A 25,495-nucleotide genomic window follows, 5' to 3' on the forward strand; every position below is an offset into this window, starting at 1 on the left:
GCACCTCATAATTTTTTTAATTTCATTCTTATCCTTTTGTGTTGTTTCATTCAGGGGAGACACTGGCTTGGTGAGCTTACTCCGGAAACTTGGTGAATGTCTGGTGAGTTGCTAGTAAGGTCCAGGAGAATGCGAAACTGTGGCATGCTATGATTTTCGTGGTCCAAAGGTAGGTTGAATGGTGAAGGTGATGTCACTCAAAAACAGACTCCTGCTGAATAGGTTTCTGAAAAACATAATCCCAGATATAGTTCCTGAATAGATCTTGTGTTGTGTTTAGAAAAGAAAATTCGAAAGTGCCAAAAGATAAATGTGTTTTTTGGAGAGGTCATTCCGATAGTGCCGGAATTTGCTGACCGGATTTAAATTTCACTACTCTCGAATGTTATTTCCCAGAACCACATTTATAATATTAGATTTTACTTTCCGGAATATACAAGACCTATTCTGAAAAATTGTTTCAAGAATTTGGTAAATAATGGTTTTTTTATTTCTTAAAATTGATTTATGGCAAAAAATAATATAGATCAATTTTTATTAATCAAAATATTTAATGAGATCCTTCATCCGCATTTGACCTAAAAAATAGGATGAATTTGTCCGTCTGACACAAAATATAGACTAATTTTTTTGGTTTGTCCACGTTAACATTTTGAAAAACTCTTTTTCGAATGCCTTTTTAAGAAAACTTGCTTTTAAAAGTATTATATACTAGAAAACTCATTCTAAAATACATTATATGCTATTCAGAGAGTTTATTCCAAAAATTCTATAAAAGAAAGTTTGTTCCGAATTACATTTTCCACATTTCGGAAATTCTGTTTTAGAAATCTTATTCTAAAAATTCCAAAAATACTTGTTCAAAAAAATTCTAAAAAATATAACCCGAAATTTACTTTTATGAAAAATAAAATAATATTTTGAAACTTTGGAAGGTGTGCTAGGAAATTGTGTGGCTGCAGAAACGGAAGCCATTGGTAAAACTTAACACCAACTACGAATTTAGGTAAAAAATCAATCCAATCAGACTTGATTCAGTTATGGATTGGTTCAGGTTGGATCTTTTACCCATCTGAAATTTAACCACCAAGAAGGTCAAATATAAAAAAATGTAGTCTAAACAAGAAATCCTTCATTTCTAGAATGGGAAATTACCGACTATTCGGGTCAGTATTTCTTACCAACTTTTACCGGCTGACCCTCCCCATCCACCTCCACCACCACCACCAGAAGGAGTTGCATTCTTCCCCCACCCTAAGTTCTCACTTCCGGATCCACCATTACCTTGTCCCAAATCTCTGTTGTCTTCCTTCCTGTTACCAAAATCAATTTTCACAATGTTCAATAAAACTAACACAGTTCAATGTACATTTGTAACTTGGTTAATTTGAGCACATATTCAGTTATATTCCAGAGTTCAAGCTCAATTCTAATGAACTTCAAAACAAGCTTACTCACCTCTCTTCATTAGAGTTATTCCCACCCCAACCACCAGATCCTTCGCCATTGGCTTGGCTTCCACTCCATCCTCTTCCTTGATCAGGACCTTGTCCCCAATCACTAGATCCTTGGCCATTGCCTTGGCTTCCTCTCCATCCTCTTCCTTGATCAGAACCTTGTCCCCAATCGCTAGATCCTTGGCCATTGCCTTGGCTTCCATTCCATCCTCTTCCTTGATCAGAACCTTGTCCACAATCACTAGATCCTTGGCCATTGCCTTGGCCTCCACTCCATCCTCTTCCTTGATCAGAACCTTGTCCCCAATCACTAGATCCTTGGCCATTGCCTTGGCTTCCACTCCATCCTCTTCCTTGATCAGAACCTTGTCCCCAATCACTAGATCCTTGGCCATTGCCTTGGCTTCCACTCCATCCTCTTCCTTGATCAGAACCTTGTCCCCAATCACTAGATCTTTGGCCATTGCCTTGGCTTCCACTCCATCCTCTTCCTTGATCAGAACCTTGTCCCCAATCACCACCACCCTTGTAAGCATCACTGTAGTCACCATCTGCATGGTTATTTCTACCCCAACCACCACGTCCTTGGTCATCACTACCTTGGCTTCCCCTCCTTCCTCTCCCCCGTCCTCTCCCTCTTCCTCTCTCTCTTCCTTGATTCTGGCCAGGTTCAAAACCACCATCATTTGTATCACCTTGGCTTCCTCTACCTCCTCTTCCTCTTCCCCTACCCCTACCCCTACCTTGTCTCCCACCATTGCCTTCACCAGAACCCCTCACTTCCCAACTATTGCCTGCTGCAAAGGAATCATCAGCACTATCATCACGAGAGCCAGACCTAGGGCCAAATCCACGTCCACGGTCTCCACGACCACGTCGAGGACCACGACCACCCCGTTGATCATTGTAAGCTAAAGAAGGCAGAGATTCAAACAAATCAGGTCAAAATATACAAACTAGAAAAAAAAAAGGAGAAAGAATAAAAAAATCTTCAATGATATTAGTAAATTTCTTCCAGGAATTAATGTCACACCATAAAATCGTAATGATAGCATGCATGTTAGACAATAGTATCTAGGGTTGTGTTATATTGCAACAACATTTTCTCTCTCTTTATCTCTTTATGATGCAATCTTTTGTACAGACAGATGCTATCGACATGATTGCTTTATTATATTGGAATTTGAACAAATAATCCATGATCATGATATTCTTTTCGGAGGAAGACTGCAAGAAAAATAAAATTTTAAGTTGATCACATGAGAACAACGCTTCTGGAAGAAATAAAATGTGTTTCATGTTTCTAAAACAAAAAAGAAAGTCATGTCGAAGTTTATTCATTTTACACGTTATTCAAACTTATCAACTGCAGATGCGAGTTAATCAAGTCAAACAAAAACTAAGAAATTTCCCGTTCCCGATACTAGTTTATTGGAAAGTTGTGAAAGATGTTAGACATGTGCAAGATCAACAACTTACAAGGAGAAAGACTCAGAAACTTAGTATCTTAATATTTTAGTCTTTTATAAGAATTTGTTTTGATATTAAATATCTCAAATGTCTCCAAAGAACTCCCAAAGGACTAGGTTTATGTTAGTGAGAAGGGAACATAAGTTCAAGATAATCATTGGCTTCAAAACAACAGTTTCATACTGCTTTATAAGAAAGATGGGGACTGATGCATGTGAAGCAATTGGTTGAACTAAGCTTGCGTATGAATGAAAATGATGGTGGAGATCATGAAATACAAGATTTCAGGTTGTTAATATTAATTAACTCCATTCCCAAAACGAATATGCACACTTTCCCCAAATTTCAAAACATCTAGGGACATATGTTAAATAAATTAAAAGCATCAAAATATAAAACTTTAAGAGTCCTACTTATACCATTTGATTCAGTGTGTTGATCTACATTGCTGTTTCTCCACCCTCCTGACAAGGAATCACTAACTGAACCAACTTTTATGCTGGATTTTGCTAGCGCAACATTATCATTGATATGATTTTGAAAATATGACACCAACAGCTCAATATTTTCGAAAATTTGCTTCCTGAACTTGAATCCTTTTGGATGGATAGCCACAAACTCATGATGTGGATTTGTACTTCTAATGTAAGACAAGATGAAAGTGCCAGGATGTTCATACGAAATGCCAAAACCATATGCTATCCTGTTTGGATATTCGTCTTTCTCTTGTTTTAACTGTTCATCAACCTCAGCTTTTGTACCATTCTTAAATTTTCTGAAATTAAGCATAGCTTTCAGATGAACTACCAGTGGATTGACATATAGTTCGATAACCTATTTTCACGACAGAGGAAATAATTAGCTGAAGGAAAGAAGTAAATCTCAAAAGCATCAAGAAACGACAGCCGCAAACACAAGATAAACAAATTCAAATTAAATTGCTTTTCGGAGTAATTATCCATGGACCAATATACAATTAACTAAGAAAAATAATCTAGCATTGCCTGCTAATGTCTTAAACGTATAGACATTTATTTTTTTTGCATAAATTTACTGAATTTAAAATAGGAGCCTAATAGTGACATAAAATCAGAAGCCTTGATTTTCATATCATGATTCATTGCTACAGGACAAATAAAAGAAATTTCAAGTGTGTAATAAATTGGTATGATTGAAAGCAAGGAGGAACAATAAGCACGTGGATGGTATAAGGAGGAATTGAGTCCAAATTCTTTACTTGATTTTTTGGTGTTGTCTTCTACTGAGAATTAAAAATACACTATATTGGTTCCTTAAAAATCTTTTTAATATATTTTAAAATTTCAAAATTAGTGGTTATCCGTGTATTTTGAAGGCACAGCAGACAAACAGCAAAGAAAAAATCAGCAGATAATCCAAATTTGAATTGAAACTTCTGAAATCTGAGTTAAGGATGCTGACCTGATTTATGTTCTCAAATGTTTCCTCTCCTATTTTTAATGTCTCTCCAAGTTCTGCCAAGTTTTTTAATTTACTACCCTTTCCACCTTCCACGATGTCTTTGTGTACATAAACACTATTACAAATTTTAAGAGAGAGGGTCAAATAATATAGACCCCTTGAACTTGGGTGAAAGATATATTTCCCAACTTCCTGATCTGCAAGGAACTGTTCAATAAAGAATATATGAAATGACATCAGCACAAAATGTTTGGAAAATTACATTAACTCAAATATCAAACAATAAATAAATTAACCTGTTTTGCTTGATCTCCAGTTATATTTTGAAAATTAGGGTGAGAAATCATCCTGGACAAGAAATGTTTATTTCCAAGCTCCATCTTTTCTGTTCCCTCCAATTGACTCAATGAAATGGTCTTTCCTTGATGGTAATAAGGATCCATGTCATGGAAATTTTGGTCGCCATCATTCTTCAACTCACTCACCTTACAAGTCAGATGTACCTGGCATCTGCTCTTATCAACTAATTTGATCTTGCATGCAAGCACAACACCTTCACGCAAATTTTCTGTTAAAGAGATATTCTCAGTTCCATCTGAAAAGTCATCCTTAAAAAGTACTGCAGCCATTCCGGAGTGTAGGACACAAAATGCCTGTCGAGGAAGCACCTTACGAACTGTTGCCTCAACTCTTTTTCCTTCTACTAGCACATCCCCAGTCTCTCCGGTTATCATGCAAAACTCTTCATCTTGAGTTGGTTCCGTGTAAGGCCTCCTAGGATCTTTAAAACCATGGAGTAATTCCATCTTTATGTCAAAAAGGGTAACCCTTTTGTTTTCACCGTTTTCTATTTCCAATCTATCAGCATATTCATTTAAATCAAATTCTTTTAGCAGGTTTAGGTCATTTTGAATGCATTCAATTGCACTCACTTCGGAAACATCAGCTTCTGGATTTTCCTGAACAAGTTTCCTGTAAACAGCTCTTGCTAAATCCTCTGAAAGATTGTACGACTCTGGATGAATTCTTGTACGGTCAAGAGTATTGTCTGCTATATCGCAAGAAACACGTAAAAAGCCAACAGCATTGCAAAAAACCTTGTTTGTGTTCAGCCCAAATTTAGCAAAATCCCTTCTATTTCTCACATCGGAACCCCCAAGCAATTGTCTACAAAAAATATCGGCTTTCTTGGGTCCAAGACCAGAAACAAACTGCAAAGGGGCCAACAGCCAGTCATGTCTGACTGCCAAATTTATGTCTATGCCTACTTGATTTGTAACATCTGTCATGACCCATTCAATCATCTTCAACTTCTCATCACTTGTTAGGAATTTCTCCAGGGGGGTCACCTTCCAATGGACAATCTTATTTTCCTCTCCGCATAGTGTTGCCACCATAGCCAGTGGGTTTAGAAGATAACGTCCAAGAGCCACAGCTCTCCTGACAATGCCTGCAAATTTTCAAAACGAGATTGTCAAATGGTATATTAAAATGTCAGTAAATAAAAGGCAGAGAGAAAATGCATGGCAACTGCTTTCTTAGCTTCTTAATCTCCTATGGATTACCATCTTGTCTAGGAAGCTGCCTCGTGGAAATTTCTGAATCTTCGTAAAGACGAGGCAAGCCTTCCTCCCCTAATACAACTGTAGGTAGTCCGTTCATTCCTTGACTGAAGTTTTGAACATTGTGCTCTGAGATCATGGAAATAATCTGATTGACAGTAGAAATAATGCATTCAACTCATGGTGTCTATTAACAAAAGGAACAAAACCATGAACTAAAGATAAAGAAGCCAAGGAAGCGGTTGCGATATATTGGTAACAGTAATATAAAATAAATAAATAAATAGGAAAATGGATAAATCCAATACAAAGGAAAATTGATAAATCCAAGTTGTTGTTGCAAAATTGAGAGACAATGTTTTGAAATACAGGAACCGCAATTCATAATGGCAGAGAAAACCTATGGAAAAAATTCAAGGCACCAATCTAATTTTCATACTAATGTGATCATATTGTGAAAAATCCTTTTTAAAATTAATTATTTTTACCTGAAAATGAATAGTATATTCGTACGTTTCACATTACAAAGCAAACTGTACAGAAAAAAGTGTTTCTGACATGGTGCCCCAGGGCATAGTGCTAAATATTTCATCCCAAACTATGAAAATAACTTGGTTTTAGCTACTTCTTTTTTACACAATAAAGCAGAAGAAAATCCAAAATAGTATCCTGCGGCATTTGCATCTCTGCCTCGCAACCCAAACCTTCTTAAAAAATGTAAAGCAACAAAGCGGTCAGGCTTTGTTGAGCTTTGATGTCTCACTCCAGCCCAATATATATACGATTTTCTTTAATTGAGATGCATTCACATCACTCAAAGATGCTAGACAGTTTCTTCCCACTAAAATGCATGATCAGTCTTAAGTGGGAGGAAGGGTTAAAAATGCATAATCGAATAATTGGTCCCATCAAAGAACCCAGGTCTGCTTAAGGATTTAGCTTACCTCGTTAATGTCCTCCCTCAACCTCAAACAGGACGCATTACCTGCTCCTATTACGATAACTTGTGGTTGATATGTCGTTAGGAACCTAAGGATACACTGTTGATCATTTTTCCTGCTCTGCTGGTCAATGATTTGTTGAGATCGTAGTGTAAGCGACCGAGCATGCATCACATCAACCAATTCTCCTCCAGAGTCCAACATGACAAATGTTGTACCTGGCTTTCCATTTCGCCAACAACAAGCCATTACTCCCTTCTGCTGTACAGTGTCATTCACATCTTTCAAATGCGGTGCCACGGAGACCCTGTTCCATAATTGCATTGCATACTTCATTAATACACAGTTTTTAGCCTTGGCATTTAACAAAACCCGTGCTTCCTTCTCCATTGAAGGCAAAAGGAAATTGGAAATGACATCCTGCAGGATTAATTTACGCTGTTCATTCCAAAGCCTAGTAGATATTCCTTCACTATCTTTGAGATAGGCATCATTACAGGTCATTGTCAATTCATTTATGGTATGATCAGGCAAATGTATTTTAACTTGAAGAAGCTTCTCTTCTTCAGCCTTCTGAATTAATAGCCACTGGTAATCCTCAAACTTCGAGAGAGGTTTGTCCCGCAACCACTTAACACCAGCAAATTCATGGAAAGAGTCTATAGCTATATTTCCTTCCAGTGTAGGGTTAGTTGAAACTAAAGCCTTGTCCATAAATATGGTGCGGATATATTTCCTGAAAGGAATCTCACTGCTTAGCATCACTGCTGCCTGAAAAAGAAAATTGTACATTAGTAAGGTAAATTTATCAATAGACATTGGGTTATGAAGACAGATTAATGAATTCAACAGTATACCATGTGCCTAGCCCCTTTAAGTACAGCTTCTGAAGTTTGAAAGGTTTCACACTTGTACATTGAAGCTATTTGCTCTGGAGATTCCTCTGAATCTTCTTCTTTGTTTGTTCCCTAGAGTCCAAGAATTTCTCGAGTCAATTGTCACCCAAAAAAGCAAATGTAATTAAGAAAATATTCATGCACATGTAAAACATAGTCAAAGTTTTACCACTTGAGAAAGAGTAACTAAAGAACTGAATTTCTCAGGATCGCCAAATTTGCTTGAAAGTGACCCAAGACCTGCCTTATTGCAATTGTAATACAATGATTTCGTCATAGGCCTTCTAAAACCGCAGTCAAAAGACTCCTCGACTGGGGGGAAATGCAAATTAAACCTCCTATCGATATCATCAATCTCAGTCTCTGTTTCAGCATTTTTGAGCATATTGATGATTGAATCAAAAATCTGCTCATGAAAACTGGATTCTTCAACAAGGAAAGACAGTTGATGTTTTTCCTCAAAATGTTTGTTATAGTATTCCATGAGCAGGTTCTTCCGCTTCCGAAGAAGCCACCACTTTTTATCTAATTCTTGGATTATCCAGAGCATCTACACGAAGAACGAAGGTATTCCATCTACTGTTATTGTATTCCATCAAGTTCTAATGCATTAATTTCTTTCATTCAGTAAATTTTCTATTTTAACCATCTACCTTCTTTCTATGCAACACAAACAGTAAATTTGAAATTACCTTGTGCATTTTCAGTGATATATTTTCTGATTCATCATTCAATTTTGGATCTTCCAGAAGACTAAGGCATTGTTCCTTCCGGTACGTCGCAATAAAAGGAATCTAAAAGAGTAAAGAAAAGACAATTTTAAGAAAATCTAAAAGGGAATCTTAATTGCTGTATAACCCAAAAATGTAAGTAAAATCATATAATCCTTACATCATATTTCATTTTATGATGTAATTCCAAGAAACTAATAATATCTTCCCTTTTGGCTGTATCGACTAGTCTGCAGGAGTTAACCTCACTAAATAATGGATTTATGTTAGATGCTAGTTGACCTAGTATCCAAGAACTTTCTTCTTCTAGACTCATTCTGTCAATTGGAGATCCTACAATGTCCTGAATCATCTGTAAAGAATTGGAACAGATTATACTTCAAATAAAAATACTTGTATTGAAATTTTTATTAGTAATTAGTAATCAACAAATATTTTGAAATTATGACCTGCATCCTCTCAGGCATATCTATATCATGATCCTCTCCAGGTACATACGAGTCAGCAGGGATGAACGATTTATACTTGTTAGGATCAACACACTGAATTTGATCATTCTCAATGCGCTTTTCCAACCGATCTTCCTTGCCAAAACTACGTTTGGCTCCTTTTGAAAGTGAAGGTGAAGGTTTTATGCCTTTCAACTTTTGTTGTCTATAGTAAAAGTTAACAAAAGAAATCACATATTAAAGAGGTAATAACTTATCTGACATAGGTAATGAGATCAGAGTAGCGAGCCATTGAAAAAACTACCGGTATATAATTTCATAAGTTTTCATATTTGTTAACCTCTAAATACCTGAGAAAATCTGCCTTCTTGAGGATCACAACCTCTTCATCCACTATGAAATCTGCCATGTCATCTTCAGCAATATTATCAAAGAGTGGTCCTGTACATAAAGGAATTCTTAATCAATTACAAACAATAGTAAACTAGATGATTATCGGATCACACTGCAAGATATCATACGTCATTTTAGTACCCAAACGAAAGAGAAAATGAAGATAATAAAAACATAAGCAAATACAGCTCACCTCCGTCATTAGAAGAGTATTCCATCAGTGCAGAGTCTACACCAGCCTTTCTGAGCCTCTTCAATTTTCCATCTCTCTAGAAAACCGAATGAAGATGGAAGAAGCATGTTATAAGACGAAAATAAGACTCTCTGGTGCTTAGAAATAAACATACAGAAGAACTATCTGTAGAGTAGAGGCAGAAACTAACCAATGCTTCTTGATTGATGCGCCTGTTCTCGCGAATTAACTCAAGATCCTCGTCATCAAGAACAATGGTTCCCAAGGATTTCCTGAAAATGGGTACCAAAAGGACCCTGTTGAATAAACAATGCAGATGTATGAAATTGCATAACAGGATTATACAACCTCTTTTTCTTCTTTTGTGCTTGTTTTCGACTTTCTTCTTCACCATCTTCTTCATATTCGGGGTCGTCGACAATAAACCCATCAGTATCAAAAACATCCAAGTCATCCTCTGCTTTTCCATGTGAAGCCAGTAAACAATAAATCACAATTTGTTCATTCAAAAGACCACTATCATCAATGATAATGTATGTCTGGCACCAATGTATAAGTATAAGTCTTCAAGCAACCATGAAAGATTCAACATGATGATGGCAATATGATAAAGCTAAAAAATGAACAACAAATATAGTTTGCAGAATTTAACAAAACCTAAAAGTGAAAAAAAAAAATGGTTATGAATTTTTCGCGAAATGGAGCAACGAAACAAAAGGGTACATGCTCTTGTATATATCTTGTTTGAATTCCCATGAAAAACACAACAAGACAGACAATGCCTAGTTCTACCGAAGATTTGAATAAGTATATTATAGAATTAAATTAATTAAATATAATAAACAATTACAATGCTAATATAGTGAGTTTGATTGGTATGAATATCATCGTAAACTTTTGTCCTAAAGGATTTTTTTCAAGAGTTCATTCCGATAATATATTTTAAATGAGTTAAATATATTTTTAATTATTAAATTTGACAAAAAAAAATTAGATTAAAATGATTAAATTCATTTAATTTAAAAATTTAAAAATTTAAATTGGATTAACAAAATTATATTCCTTCTATTTTAAAGTTTGGAAATTAAAATACATTAAAATATTAAAATCATGACAATTTCTAATCTTCCGTTAAAATTCAAGAATTAAAACCATACTTAATTCTATTTAAAAATTATTTGATAGTTTACACATTTTCTTTTTACTTATTCAAAGCGTAAAAGTTATGCATTACATCCGATGTATGAATACAATAAGGATAAAGACTCTGATCATAGAAGAAATTAGACCGAACAGTGGGTTTTTCGAAAATAATTTAATATTATATATTTTTTTGGGACGTTGAAGTTGTTTTATTTTTCATTCACGTTCATGTCTTTTTATACAATGGACTACCTTATTTGCGTTTAGTTTTTCAAAAATAAGTATTAATTTAAAAAATATAATTTATATTTATGTATTTTTTAATTTTTTTACTGTAAAGATAAAGTCTTTCTTTCTTTTTAATAAATAAATTTAATTTACTTCTTAAATAAGTAATTATTTTAAAATACTTATGTTTTCTAACAAAGGATACGTAATTTTTATAAATAAGGAACAAAAAGGACAAGAAAGAAAAAAAAATATCTAACACGAAGATCACCAGAGGTGATAACTGAGATGGGCATTTCATCCAAAATCCATATCAGGATATTCCTATATTAAATTAAAAAATGTAAAAGATGAATAAAGTACTACATTAAAAATTATATTATGACCCTTTCTTTTCAAAACTATCCTAAGGATAACATAGAATAAAATCTCTATCTTGGTTCTTAAGAACTCAGTCTAGATTGGAGGAACTATATTCTTAAGAGGGGGATGTTTTCATAACTATATTGAAATTCTTAAAAATTCAAAACAACTATTGTTGTGTTATTGTGATTCATGAGACTCCAATTCTTATTAAATTTTTAGGTTGAAGTGCAAAATATGAAATGTATGATAAATGTTAAGAATTCATAGGTTATATATAACTCTTAGCAACTTAAAGTTGTAGTTATCTAGGAAATTCCAGCTATAACATTCTTTATCATTGATATTACCGCATTTAAGAGTTTAGTTTAACAACTTGCTAAAATATTTCATATATTTAACACACACAAAAAAAATCACAGTCATTAACTTTTTTTACACTCTCATTCTAGGACAATCACCAATTAAATCCCTAAATTTTTTTTGAAAGAATATAAATTCTACTCTAGTAAGTAAAAAATTTACTCTTTCCAATTAACATAATAATCAAGCAGATTAATAAACAAAGTTAGTTGATTTTTGGTAAATTTTTAAAATAATATTACTAATGTACTAAGTTTATCTTAATTAATGACTTCTAATTTTTTATTATTTATTAATATACACACATATATTATTCATAGTACTTAATAAAGATATTAAAAAAATTGATGTTTCATATATAAACTATAAAATACACTACACAAGAAAGCATCAAAGTTTTTCTAAATTATCCCTTTTATAAACAACTAGAGAAGTATAGTAAGATATTTTTCCATTAAATTGCATCATTAAACTCCATAAATATATTGTTATATTTTTTAAATAGATTTGACATTAAATTATCTAATGCAGATATTTTTCGAAAAAAAACATCCACCATCATCAATATTGCCAAATATAACAGAAACTACTCACTACACTGTTCACTGCTATCTTACTACACTTTTTTTGTTTGTGAGAGACATAAACAACAAAGAGAGCAACTAATAAGGAATAAGATGATTGAGTTTTGCAATGTTCATAAACAGTTCTTACCGTCTCCTTCGTAATCAGGATCAGGTTCTGAACTCTTTCCTTTCATTCGGATTTTCTCTGGAAAACAGAAATCAGGAAGAAGAACCGAAGAACCACAACCGAGACAAGAACATGCAAATGAATAAAAGAAGAGAATGTGAGTGAAATAAGTGAAATAAAATACGAAAAGAAGAGAGTTAACAGGTGTTGTTATTGATTTTCACCTTGTTCTTCATCGGGATGGTTCTCTCTTCTCTCCCTCCCCATTCTCGCCGAAACTATCAAACCCTAGACTCTGGTGAGAGGTTACTCTGGTGAGAGGTTTCTCTGGTGAGAGATTTTGAAAATGAGGAAATGAAAAGATGCATTGCAATGCAGAAGGCGTGATATAAGTGGTGTTTCAGAAAACCGTGAGTGTGTCACGCTGGCGACTCAGGTTTTGATTCGGCAACGAATTCCGAATTTTTGGTGTACCAAGCGTGCCCTTGTGTTTCTGTTTATTTACACGAAGGTCACTGAAGATTTGCGCTTGCATGTATCGCTATGATCTTGCCACGTCAAGAGAGCGGTTACGTGACACGTGATAGAGGAATGGAAATTCAACAGGTTGGAAAGGATAGATGCGTCATTTTAAACACGACAAGGCCATGCATAGATTGGAAGAGCATTGCAGTACCTATGTTAAGATGTTTTCAATTTTTTCATAAAAAATGTTTTTATGTGTTCAGGTTGATGAATGATAACGTTTAATTATAGACTTTAATATTATTATTATTATTATTATTATTATTATATAAATTATGTTAACATTGATTTTAATAATTAAATAAATTCTTATAAATTTTGGACTTTTAGGACTAAATGCTGCTTCTTCTTTTTTTGTAAGGAACAAGATTGTACATTGGCAAAACTATAACTACTAAAATTTGAGAATATAAAGTTAATTTCTTTTATAAAGATTAAAGTTTGATAATATCATTATTAAAATCAAATATCAATACAAGATAAATGAATAACATAGTCTATTAAGTACAAGTCACTAGTAAAGTAGTGTTATTTTTTCCATATCATGTAAGCTATATTTTTACATAAGAAAAATAATCATTGAAAAATATTATTTCATAGACTTTAAAGATAAATTTTTCACACTTTCTATAACTTGAAATAATGAAAACTCTTTTTCATATTTTAAAAAAACAAATAAAATCATTAGGACAAATATTTCGTTCAGTTAAAATAATTAAAATGTACATTAGTGTATTTGAGTCAATTAATTAAGTTTATGATTGAGTACTAGTCTTTATATATAATGTTAGTGTATTTTAGATTTATCTAACATTTTTAAATATGTGTATAATATGAGTAAGATATATTTTTCTAAGACGTGAAGTTTTTACATATAAATTTCAAAAAGATAATATTTATATATATAAACGTTTTTCATAAAAAATTATATCTTTTTAAAATTATATTTTCTTTGAGATTTTGTTTTTAAAGGGGATATATTATTGTTATAGAAGTATGGTTACACATTTTTTTTTTTTTATAATTATGAAAAGTTCAAAATATGAATTTTGAAGGTAACATGAATGTTCAAGTGGCATTCAAGTTTTTGTTAGCATAGATTAAGATGAATGCTCAAGTTATGACATGATTGAAAAAGATTGAAACTATTATCTATCCTCTAGAGTAATTAAGTATCAAGTGAGAAAAGATCATTCAAAAACATTAAGATGTGGTGGTGGTGCATGAGATTCTGAAATATGTAAGATCATGCATCAATGTGTCGATGTTCAAGCACCAATATGTTTTGATGAGATAGTGTGATTGATGCTCTCAAACTTGTTAGGTTTTATAATAAATAGCATAGCTCATGTGTTGAGATGATACTTAAGTGTTAAGAGTATACTCAAGTGATGCTAAAGGGACTATTTGAGCGAAAAATGTCATATCTTAGTTAAATTGGATTCAAGATTAACTCATCTATTGTTGTACTAGTCAAATTCAATTTTCAAGTGTTCAATTGGACCGGTTAATAAGAAAAAATACATCTTTCAAAAACCAAATTTCATAAACAAAAAGAAAAAGGTGAGGGAAAAATTAATATATTTTTTGTTACAATATAACATAAGGAGGAAAAAAAAGAATTAAATACATTATTTCAAATGATATAAAATATTTCATCGATTTGTATAGAAAATACAATTCAACATGTATTTTTAATTCAAATACAACTAAGTTATAGAGCAATCTTTGGTACATACCTGTAACATTTATAAAGGTATACACAAATACTTAATCACAATATAAATGTTTGAAGATGCTACAATAAAATGAAGCAACATGTTAACAGGGAAAGTTAAAAGGAAAAGGAGGACAAGAGGTATATTTGTCCACTTTTTAATTCAAATACAATAGTTACAAAGCAATCTTTTGATAATGTTTGTAACACTTATAGAAGTATTATACAATACAAATACTTAATGACAATTGAAATGTTTAAAGATAGTAGAATCAAAGAAAGGCACAAGGAGGTGGAGGTCGAGGCTTTGGTCCCAAAGGAAAAGGAAGCAATATGTTAAAAGGAAAAGGAAGACCACGAGGTGGTTTATTGTTCAATTGTGCTTTGAGTCTCTCAATTTCGTTATTTGATTGAATTTGAATTAACTTATAATGTTCTTCAGCTTTAACTCTAGCAACTCTCTCTTCTTCCAATTTCTTCCAAAGATATGCGGTTTCTTCCTTCAGCTTTGATTCCACCTATATATTAAAATTAAATTTTTTAAGGAACAAACCTAAAAACAAGTATTAATAAGATATGACATTAAATTTTAAAATGTTTATCTATAAAACGACAAGATTATACACAGATACAATATGTGTATCAGATACGACACGCATATGATACGTCGATACATTTATTTTGAAAATAGTAGGATATGATATGTGATATATGCACATTTAAAAGTGTATAACAATTTTTGAGAACATAATAAATATATGATTGTTATTGTGCGAATCCAAATTAAAATCATATATATCAAAGTTGTAAACATAAAAAATTAAAAATTATTGTCATTATAAAAGTATTGTTGCTTTAAATATCAGATACTTCATTTAGAAGTGTTGGTAAAGTATCTTAAAGTATTAGACACGGATACGTATACCAAATGGAAATGTCGGTGCATCATATATAGGTGATATCTAATATATAAACTTTTAATAAAAACATTTGTCTAATACATATGTGTGATTCTATTATCCATCAAGTACACATCCTTAATTATCTTATAATTCTACTTATAAGAATTTAATATCAAAACTAAGTTAATAACATGTTAACATGATTAGATTTAACATAATAATATCAAAACCAAATGCTATGAAACAAATATACAAAACATTAAGATAACATATACCACATTAGTCATTCGTTTTAGCTCATCCATATATTGTTGTTGCATTTGCATTTTAATCTCCATCATTTCTCCTTTTGAATATCCTTTAAGAGAGTCAAGAGCTTTTTGTTGGTCATCCCTTATTTTTGCTTTCTCCTATAGAATCAAATAATGAGTTAAATGTCATTATATGCATACACATTATCAATCTAAGTGTAAGTATTCAATAACCACTTTCAAGTTTATAATTTCACCTTCAATTGCATAAACAATTCATTTGTAAAGGGTTGTCCACTATTATGTGATATAACCTTGTTCACAAGATGAAGAAGTTCTTGAACTTGTCCAGATTGTTTTTCTTTATCTTTAGTCTTGTTATCAAAAAGCACTTTTCGATTGCCGCATAGAACCAAAATATCCTACAAACATGTTACAATCTTATCAAAGTCAACAAAAATCTATAATATATATATATATATATATATATATATATAAAAGATATTTGGACAAATAATACTTGGAACAGTATGAGTGATGAAAAATGATTGAAGAACATGAATTAGTTAAATATGAAAATACAATTAAAATATTAAAACATAAGACAAGAAATATTTTATTAATTTACTTTTTGTAAAAAAATAATTTTAATAATTATAACTTTATTTAAGAAATTATTTGGAAAAATCATAAATTAGGTAAAAATAATAATAATAGTCAAGGGAAAGAATTTTTTTAGAAAAAATAAAATTATAAGAAATTTTGAAAATATTTTTCTTAAAATGTTTTGTTGTTTAAAAAGTTTTTATAATGAAAGATTAATTCTTAAAAATAAACTCAAATAACGTTACATTAAACTCTTTTGTAAATATAGTTTTTTTAAAATATATTAGATTAATAAATAATTATATTGTATTTAATGAGTGTAATATTTAGTACTATTGTTTCATTTATAAATTTTAGACCATATTCATTATAGCAATGGTCAAAAGTAAAAATTACTTAGTGATCACATTTAAAATGAAATTATGTTTCATTAGATTTTAATTTTGAGGATTTAAATGTAATTTAATGTGTTTAATTTTTCATGATGGGAATTATAAGAATGAAAATAACATATATTGGCACAAATAATAACAATAAAAAACCTTAAGAGGTTGTGGACACTTGTTGCCAATGTAATCATCAAGTGTCACTTCATTTTCTTCTAGTTCATCTCCTCCCGTAAAAACAACAATCATGTAATCAACAATTTTATGTCCAAATAATGCTTGCAAAGCAAGAAAAGTAGCTTGTTCTTCTTCTGAAAAACGAGTCTTAACAGAAAAGATCATAAGAATAGCATGAATTCCATCCTTAGCCATGTCAATACATTTAACTATTTCCCTTCCGACCGAATGAGTTCCATCGAAAAATCCTGCAAAAATACGTTAAGTTTTAGATTTATTATTCGTGAAAATATAATTTATTTCATTTGTAATATGTATAGTTTTTAGATCTTGATATGTATAATATCACTATTTCTTTCTTTACTCATCACGAAACAATAAAAAATATTATATCTTAGAGAACCCTAACGACAAAGAATAGAAACAAAGGAACCAATAATTTATCAAAATCAAAAATAAAAATCATAGTATTTTTTAATTATATAAAGATAATTTTGTTTATAATCAAAGAAACAATTATTTTTAAGGATTCAAAATTAAAAAAAAAAAAAGGAAATCCCCATATTTTCAAGTACATTAAATTATATTTCTTTATAGTTCTAGGGATGTAAAACAAAATTTTGGCCATGACAAATTTAAAGTTAAAACTAAATTTAATAGGTGGCAAGGAAATTTAGCAAAATGAAAAATAATTGAAATTAAGTACATAATTGCATATTTTGTTAGACTTAAAACACATTTAAACCTTAATATATGCATGTTAAATGTTCAAGAAAGGAGCCTTACATGTTAAATTTTCAAGAGACAATGATGAAAAATCACACTCCTTTTGACTCAAATTAAATGCATAAACATGTAATGTGTGATAACTTATTATGTTGTACCTGGAGTATCAATAACATTAATGGTTGGTTCATCTTTAGTTCTTTGCAATTCACAAACACGTGTCACACCAGAAGAACTCATCCTTGATTTGAATGCTCTTCTTCCAATAATACTATTTCCCGTTGCACTCTTACCATTACCTGTACGTCCAACTAGAACTAGGGTTCTAACTTCATTAAAGGATAAAGTTTTATCCATCACACAACTGTAAGGAAAAGATATATTCAATTAAATTTTACCAATACAATAAAAATAAAAATGTAATATAATGATAAATAATATGATAAAACATTTAAGTAAAAATAAGTTTTGAAATAAGAAGTAAAGATCTTGATCACCAATTGTGTTAACTTAAATAATGGTATCACTAAATAGTTTGTTATAATGTTATAAATGATATAATAGTTGCATGCACAACATATAATATGTTTATGACATACATAAGAGAAAACAATGAGATTAAATGTAGTACATGGTATTTCTCAACTTTCAATTGTATGATTATTTGGTTTTCTTTTCTAACATTGAAAGGCCTTTTATAGGAAGAAACTATACATGTTTGGGGGGAAAGACTAACAAGAAATCCTAGAATATAAAAAAGCATTTAAAGTGTGTTAAAGAGTAAGAAGAAAATAATATTCCTAAATAAAAGATATGGGCAGGGAAAAGCATAATGAAACGTGGACTTGAGGTCAAATGAAAAATAAAATGAATTGTAAGTCCTCCACCTCTTGAAGGACTTGGAAAATATAAAAGTTAATTGAAATAAATGAAAAACAAAATTCCAAAGCATGAAAAATTCACATGTAACTTGAAAAAAAATCACATGTAACTTTCTTTTCAAGGTACCTTAAAATTTTATTTATACTTTTCTTGAAAGTATTGTTGTTTGGCTAAATAACACATATATCAATATTTCACCAATGTATACATGACTTTTTATGTTGATTTTATAAAACTGAAAATATACATAGTTTAAGTTTTTTATGTCAGTCAAATATTGTTAAAGTAATTTCAAGTTAGTTTGTCAATTATCTTTAAGAATGTGAAAAATTTTATGCAAAAACTTATAGATATACATAAAAGTTCATTCTTTGTTTCATAAAAAAAAATCTCTCTAAAAATACATTTTCTTTAAGATTTTATTTTTATTAAAGGGGAGATATTATTAGTATAGAAGTATGGTTATACATGTTTTTTATAACTATGAGAAGTTCAAAATATGAATTTTGAAATAAGTAGTTGGGATTCACTTTGGATGTATAGATGATGGTTTGGAAAGTGATACAAATGTTAAAAGTTGTTATGTTGTTGGAGAAATAGGTGTTTCTAAGTCAAAATGTGCTTTAGGAGGATGCTACTCAAGTTTTGTTAGTCATTCTTGCATAGACTAATATGAACGCTCAAGTTATAGCTTGAGTGAAAGAGATTGAAACTATTATCTATTCTCTAGAGTGATTAAGTATCAAGTGACAAAAGGTCCTTCAAGTATTAAGATGTGGTGGTAGTGCATGAGATTCTGAAATACCAAAGATTATGCATTGATATGTCGACACTCAAGCACCAATATATTTTGATGAGATAGTGTGATTGATGCTCTAACACTTGTTAGGTTTTATAATAAGTAGCATAGCTCAAGCGTGAGATGATGCTTAAGTGTTAAGATGATACTCAAACGATGCTAAAGGGACCAATGAGCATTTGAGCAAGAGAAATGTTATATCAATTATATTTTCTCTAGAGGTGATAACACTCAACTGATGTAAAATCATTCAATTGAGAATGTATTTTTTTTTTTGTATAAAGAAGTTACTTTACTCAAGTTATAAAACTTGTTCTAGCATTTTGCCACTAGTAACAAGGTGACATATTAGTTTATGCAAGATATTTTTTATTTATGAAGTGATAATTTTAAATGCATGTGTGTAGTAACATAACTTGATTGAAAAGAAAGCCAAAAGCTTGATATAGAATTTAACCAAAATATAATTTAATGTGTATACATTTACAATAAAAATATTTACTGAGAAAAATTGTAGGAGTCATGATCCCTTAAAAGATTAGTCACTGCATGAGTGGTATATGGGATTTTTTTTGTTAATGGTGATGATAATGATGAAATACATGAATTTGTATAATATACGTGATATGTATATTGCATGTATTTGAGTAACTTTTGTGTTATCTGTCTTCATGAATAAATAATCATCGCAAATATGATTATATAGGTGTGCTTCATCAAATAACATCCACACACCTATGATTACCAAATGGACGTGGACACTTCAAATTAAAAAATATAAATAATTAAAAATACTTTATATTTTAGTTAAATAATAGGAAAACAATTAACTTACAATTACGGATGGTAAATAAATTTATCTTCGTAGGTATTTTCCAAGCTCGTTTTCGTTTTGAGGGAGAATCTTCATATTGATTGAATATGGGTATGATGAGTATGGTAATATCCTTCTTGTTTAATTGGATATGGAAACAAGCACAAGTATTTACATATCCGCCCATTCTTGTCCTCGTACTCGTTTTAATACTCATCTCTTTCTTGTGTGTATATGCACATGTGAATATATATTATTCTCTCAGTATTTAGTTTCACAATCTTTTTTTTTTCTTTTGCTATACACTTTTTCCTCCTTTCTTGTAGTTGTTTGGCTTGGTTTACATCCACAAAATTCACTCATATATTAAAGGGTTAAATATGTTTTTGGTCCCTTAACTTTCAGTGAATTTTGAAATTAGTCCATTTCGAAACTTTGGACCAATTTAGTCTTTCATCTTTTGAAATACGTGGATTTAGTCCTTTTAATCAAATTTTGTTAGGTTTATTTGATGTTTTGTATGTATTTCAATATTGTATTTGAGTTGTTTATAATGTTTGACACATTTTTGCTTTAATGTTAAGTCAAATACTATTATGAAACGCGCTTGAAATATCAAATAAACTTAACAAAATTTGATTAAAAAGATTAAATCCACATATTTTGAAAGATGAAGGACTAAATTGGTCTAAAGTTTCAAAATGGACTAATTTCAAAATTCACTGAAAGTTAAGGGACAAAAATCATATTTAACCCTATATTAAAAGTACTTTCCCTCTTATTATAATTTTGATTATACATTTTTGTGTTTCAAATTATGTATTAATAATTGCAATTAATTAAATAGTTTGTAGGTATTACATCTATTTTTTTTTTTTACTTCTCTTTAGTATTTTATTTGCTGTATTTTAACATAAGAATGTTTCACTCTTTTTTCAATTTCAACTGTTCAATTACATAAACTGATATAAAAAATTTATCTTCTTTAACCTTTTTATTCTTATTCTTTTACCTTTTTATTCTTATTCTTTTGTTTCACTCGATAGATTTGATTAAAGTGTTTTAACCAATTTTGAGATGCAATTGACGAAAAGGTAGAACAAAAGTCAACTTAATTTTTTTTCACCTAACCAAGTGAATAATTAAGTCTAATATAAAAATATGTTAATTGTTTGAAATTGTGAAACTAACTAATTGCTAATATTAGAAATCAAATATTTTCTACTTATTCCTAACATATTTTTTAGTTGTAAAAAAGCATTAAAATTTCTTAATTTGCAAATTAGTCCATAAATATGCATCAATTACAAATTAGTCGATAAATATAAGTCCAGTACAAATTAGTCCTTGCATAATTTTCATTATTTACAACTTAGTCTCTATATACTTTTAATGATTAAATACTAATCCCTAGCTAATTCTTATAAACATTTTGCTATTAATACAAATTATATAAATTAAAAATTGTAATGACTAATATTTTGAATGCCTATACTTTTGATAAAATGTATTCCTGCTGTAAAGAAAATAAAAATGTTAGTAACATAAATTTAGTTACTGTAGGGCAATTAATAGAAAAATTTACAAAATAAAATTGGGTCAAGTATTGGACTATGTAACACACCACTTTTGTTGCATACTATACATAAAAATTATATTATTTATCAAAATGTTACGTTTCTTTTTTTCAGAACTTTGAAAAGTTTAATTACATATCTTGAACGGAAAATGAATTATTTGTGAAAGATTAGATTTATTTATGTAAAGATATTAATGCAAATAAGTAAATGATGATTTAGGCATAAATGAAACATAATTAAATTAAAAAGTAAAAAATGAAAACTTTGGTCTCACAAGATTATTTAGTAAACTAACTTGTAAATGGAATAATTAGCGGAATGGGTATGAAGAGTTGACCAAGGCTTTTCGGACCACAAAAATCATGTAGTGTGTCATTAAGCACTTTAAACAAATTGCACCAAACCCATTTGTACTTTTTGTCAAAGAAAAAATAAGAGAAAACAACAGAAACTTATACAATAAAATTATATTCATGATGTTAAGATTGTCCAAGTGGATTGAATTAGGCAAAATAATTGTTCCTTTGTCTTCTTAACCTTTTAGTCTTTGGTGTTATGGCAACCGTATAAATAGACCAAAAATAGCTTGCGATGCAATCCCTAAAGGTTAAGAGAAAAATATCTTCTATTAGCCCTTAAACACATACATTAAGATAGATCAATATCTTTAACAAAATTAAAATGAATACATCTAATCCACTCTATTTTCAACCAAATTGTTTCACATCTCAAATTTCAACAAAATCAAATTTCCCATAATGTAGCACATACAATCTTTGCAACAATGAGGTCCAAACATTTTATCAAAGCTAAAAGTCCATTTGAAATTATATCATAAAACTTGTCAAAGATGAGTTAAAATGAACCAACTAAGTAGCATTACATGTAGACAAAGATTCATATCAAACACTTTCATAGATTCATCTTACCCTTCAATATTTTTTCACCCTACTAAACATATAACATCACAAATAATATATTAGCAAAAGGTTAACACCAAAATTTATCCATGGCACCTAATAGAGAACTCAGAAGAACAATTTACTAAAGATTACTTTACACAAACACAAGGAGTTACAGAATCTTGAAGATATAATACCCTCCCACAGCACCAATTTCTTCATGTGCCTTACCGACAAAATAAATCCCTACAATTTCAACAACACCACTTCCATACATAAGATCAACCCAACACTGTTTCTTCAATTAAAAATGTATCTACTAAATCAATCTAACAGCAGACCTAACAGAAACATAGAACATTCTGAAAGAAAGAGGTTACTTAGTTCAAGAGCTAGTGAACTTGGTAACAGCCTTGGTTCCTTCTGAGACAGCGTGTTTGGCCAATTCTCCGGGCAGCACAAGCCTGACCGCAGTCTGAATCTCCCTCGAAGTGATGGTGGGTTTCTTGTTGTAGCGGGCAAGTCTGGAAGATTCTTGAGCAAGCTTCTCGAAGATGTCGTTGATAAAGCTGTTCATGATGCCCATGGCCTTGCTTGAGATACCGATGTCAGGGTGAACCTGCTTCAGAACCTTGAAGATGTAGATCTTGTATGTCTCCACACTCTTCTTGCTTCTCTTCTTCTTCTTGTCGCCGCTGGCTCCTCCCTCCTTCGGAAGCTTCTTTCCGGCCTTTGGTTTCTTCTCAGCCGGAGCCTTGTCTGCCACCGTGGACTTCTTCTCTTCCGCCGGCTTCTTCTCCGCTGGCTTCTTCTCTGCCTTTGGTGCCATGGCCGATTGAGATTAGGACACTCTGAAGAAAACTAGGGTTTAGAATTGGGAATTGGAACAATTGAAACTGTCGAAACTATGATGGTTGAAGCCGTGAATGAAAAGAGTCTGCGAAGATTGTTAATATATAGAAAGGTTCTCGCGTTCTTATTGGTTAGTGAGGTTTGGTGCGGATCAGTGACGTGGACATCTATTTTCTGTGCTCAAGCAATACATTGACGGACACGATTGATTCAAATTGAATCAAATGTCTGTAGATAGATGAACGATTGAGATGGTTTTCAGAATTTAGTGCGCAACATTTTTTTTTCCTCCACTTGAACTATCTAAGTTTTTAAGATTTACTTACATTTTATAATTTTATAATTTAATCGAGTTTATTTTTGGTTATGAATCTTTTATCATAGACATTTGAGATGAGATATTTTGACCAGTGAAAAAGAAATTTTCAATTATTTTTTAACAATTCATCATTAGAAAAGTTAATTCCAATCTTATAAAATTTGGTTTAAGACACTTTTTATATATATTGTTTTGATTAGTATAGGTTTTTACTTTTAAAATTATATTCGATTTACATAAAATATATGGTGTGTAAAGAAACTTTGAGTTGTCTCAATTAGACTTTTGATGTTGAATTCTTTTATAGTTATTTAACAGCATGTCTCGATATTTGAATGGATTTGTAACTATTTTTTTAATATATACCATATTTACCAATTTTATGTTTTATTAAATGTTTTTTTTTAACATTTTATAATTGATTAATTATCAAAAATATATAATAAATTTTTATTTATCACGAAAAAAATGTGAATGCACACAAACACACTTGGTTTTACTATTTTTCTTTCCAAATTAATTTTTTAAGTAATCCCATCAAGAAAAATTATTTTTATAACTTCTGTTTTAGATACACATCTTTTGTACAAATTTACCCTTTTTTAGTATATTTCATTTTAGTATATTATCTTTTAAAATGTTGTAATTACTTTTTTAATTCCCTATCACTGATTTGTAACTATTATTTTAATATACACCATTCTTTACCAATTTTAGCCTCTATTTATATATTTTATTTTTTAACTTTTTGTAAATATGTTTTGAATTTGATTAACTATCAATATTATATGATAAAATTTTATTTTATCATGAAAAAAATATGAATCCAAATTGAAAAATCTTGTTTTTTTTTTAAAACTCACAACCATATTAGAAGTCTGAGAATACAAAGCTCTTTCCGTCAAACATTTCCTCCTCTAAAACTTCAATATTCTTCCTAAATTCGTTCACTCAAACTTTACCTTCTTCTTTATCAGAATTTGGGGTTGTAGTCACAACAAAAGTCTACCCGTCGTTTTTGTCATTCAAGTAAGTTAAAATTTTAGCCTCCTTTGATGTCCAATTTGTTTTTGCCTTGCATGCGATTTTCCTTTGATTGCATATGTTCTTAGAGTCTTTGATATAACTATATGTTAATAAGGGGTTTTTATGGTTGCACTGATTGCTTTTATGTTGTATATAGGTTGGGATAGAGCATTCGAGAGATAGAAAGCATTTAGAATTCTTAACTTTTTTTGCGTGTCTTGTAGAAGTGATGGAAACTAACTATAATTTATGCATGTGGTGATTTTATTCTAGTTATTAGTTGTGTGTTTGGTGTGATGGAAATGGGAATTTGGAAATTTTTTCTTGTTTGGGATTTTAAATATTTTTTCTTGTTAAATCTATCTGCTTGCAAATGTGTTGTTATGAAATTGCTAAGAAAATCAAGTGTGTTAGAGCTAAATTGTGAATTTGGGGGTATAATTAAATTGGAAAATTCTACTTGGACAATTGCTTAATTTGGTACAAATAAAAGAATGTTTTAAGATGGAATTGAGAAGGAAAAGAATGGAAGGTAGCAAATTGAGCAATTGAGCAAGTTAAGAATCTAAGTACAAAAAAAAAACATGTTGTAATGGCGTTGGACTATGTTGAGGGGCGTTGGGCGCCATTTTTAAATTCCAAGTCAAGGACTACTTTCACGTTAGGGTATTGGGCGGTAAAGAGTGTCATTAAGCGAGCTGTCTTTAGA

At 30.7% G+C, this 25,495-nt stretch overlaps 3 protein-coding genes across 4 annotated transcripts; all 3 read right to left on the reverse strand.

Moving 5' to 3' along the window:
* Positions 1-978: 978 nt before the first annotated feature.
* LOC114177992 (transcription elongation factor SPT6-like) lies at positions 979-12,718 on the reverse strand. The gene is made up of 18 exons (XM_028063641.2): positions 12,547-12,718; positions 12,344-12,400; positions 9,881-9,989; positions 9,723-9,804; positions 9,533-9,608; positions 9,297-9,387; positions 8,947-9,151; positions 8,658-8,849; positions 8,459-8,560; positions 7,936-8,316; positions 7,728-7,838; positions 6,874-7,641; positions 5,933-6,077; positions 4,664-5,817; positions 4,368-4,574; positions 3,347-3,761; positions 1,459-2,368; positions 979-1,313 (listed from the first exon to the last, which is right to left on the reverse strand). Exons 1-18 carry the CDS (start codon positions 12,587-12,589, stop codon positions 1,178-1,180), a joined length of 5,184 nt encoding a protein of 1,727 aa, XP_027919442.1. The 5' UTR covers positions 12,590-12,718; the 3' UTR covers positions 979-1,177.
* A 1,938-nt stretch (positions 12,719-14,656) lies between these two features.
* LOC114163561 (immune-associated nucleotide-binding protein 9-like) lies at positions 14,657-18,357 on the reverse strand. 2 transcript variants are annotated; one of them, XM_028047873.2, is made up of 6 exons: positions 18,212-18,264; positions 17,771-17,976; positions 16,866-17,134; positions 15,975-16,139; positions 15,742-15,876; positions 14,657-15,082 (listed from the first exon to the last, which is right to left on the reverse strand). In XM_028047873.2, exons 2-6 carry the CDS (start codon positions 17,967-17,969, stop codon positions 14,837-14,839), a joined length of 1,014 nt encoding a protein of 337 aa, XP_027903674.1. In that variant the 5' UTR covers positions 17,970-17,976; positions 18,212-18,264; the 3' UTR covers positions 14,657-14,836. The 2 variants fall into 2 exon arrangements, with proteins under 2 accessions (XP_027903674.1, XP_027903670.1); XM_028047869.2 differs by having other exon boundaries at positions 14,658-15,082; positions 18,244-18,357.
* Positions 18,358-22,709: 4,352 nt separating this feature from the next.
* LOC114162292 (putative histone H2B.1) lies at positions 22,710-23,525 on the reverse strand. Its single transcript, XM_028046130.2, has one exon. The coding sequence runs from the start codon at positions 23,416-23,418 to the stop codon at positions 22,975-22,977; it is 444 nt and encodes a 147-aa protein (XP_027901931.1). The 5' UTR covers positions 23,419-23,525; the 3' UTR covers positions 22,710-22,974.
* Positions 23,526-25,495: the final 1,970 nt, after the last annotated feature.

Source organism: Vigna unguiculata, chromosome 1, assembly GCF_037176805.1.
Source record: "Vigna unguiculata cultivar grain cowpea cultivar isolate G323 ecotype 2 chromosome 1, ASM3717680v1, whole genome shotgun sequence".
NCBI lineage: Eukaryota > Viridiplantae > Streptophyta > Magnoliopsida > Fabales > Fabaceae > Vigna > Vigna unguiculata.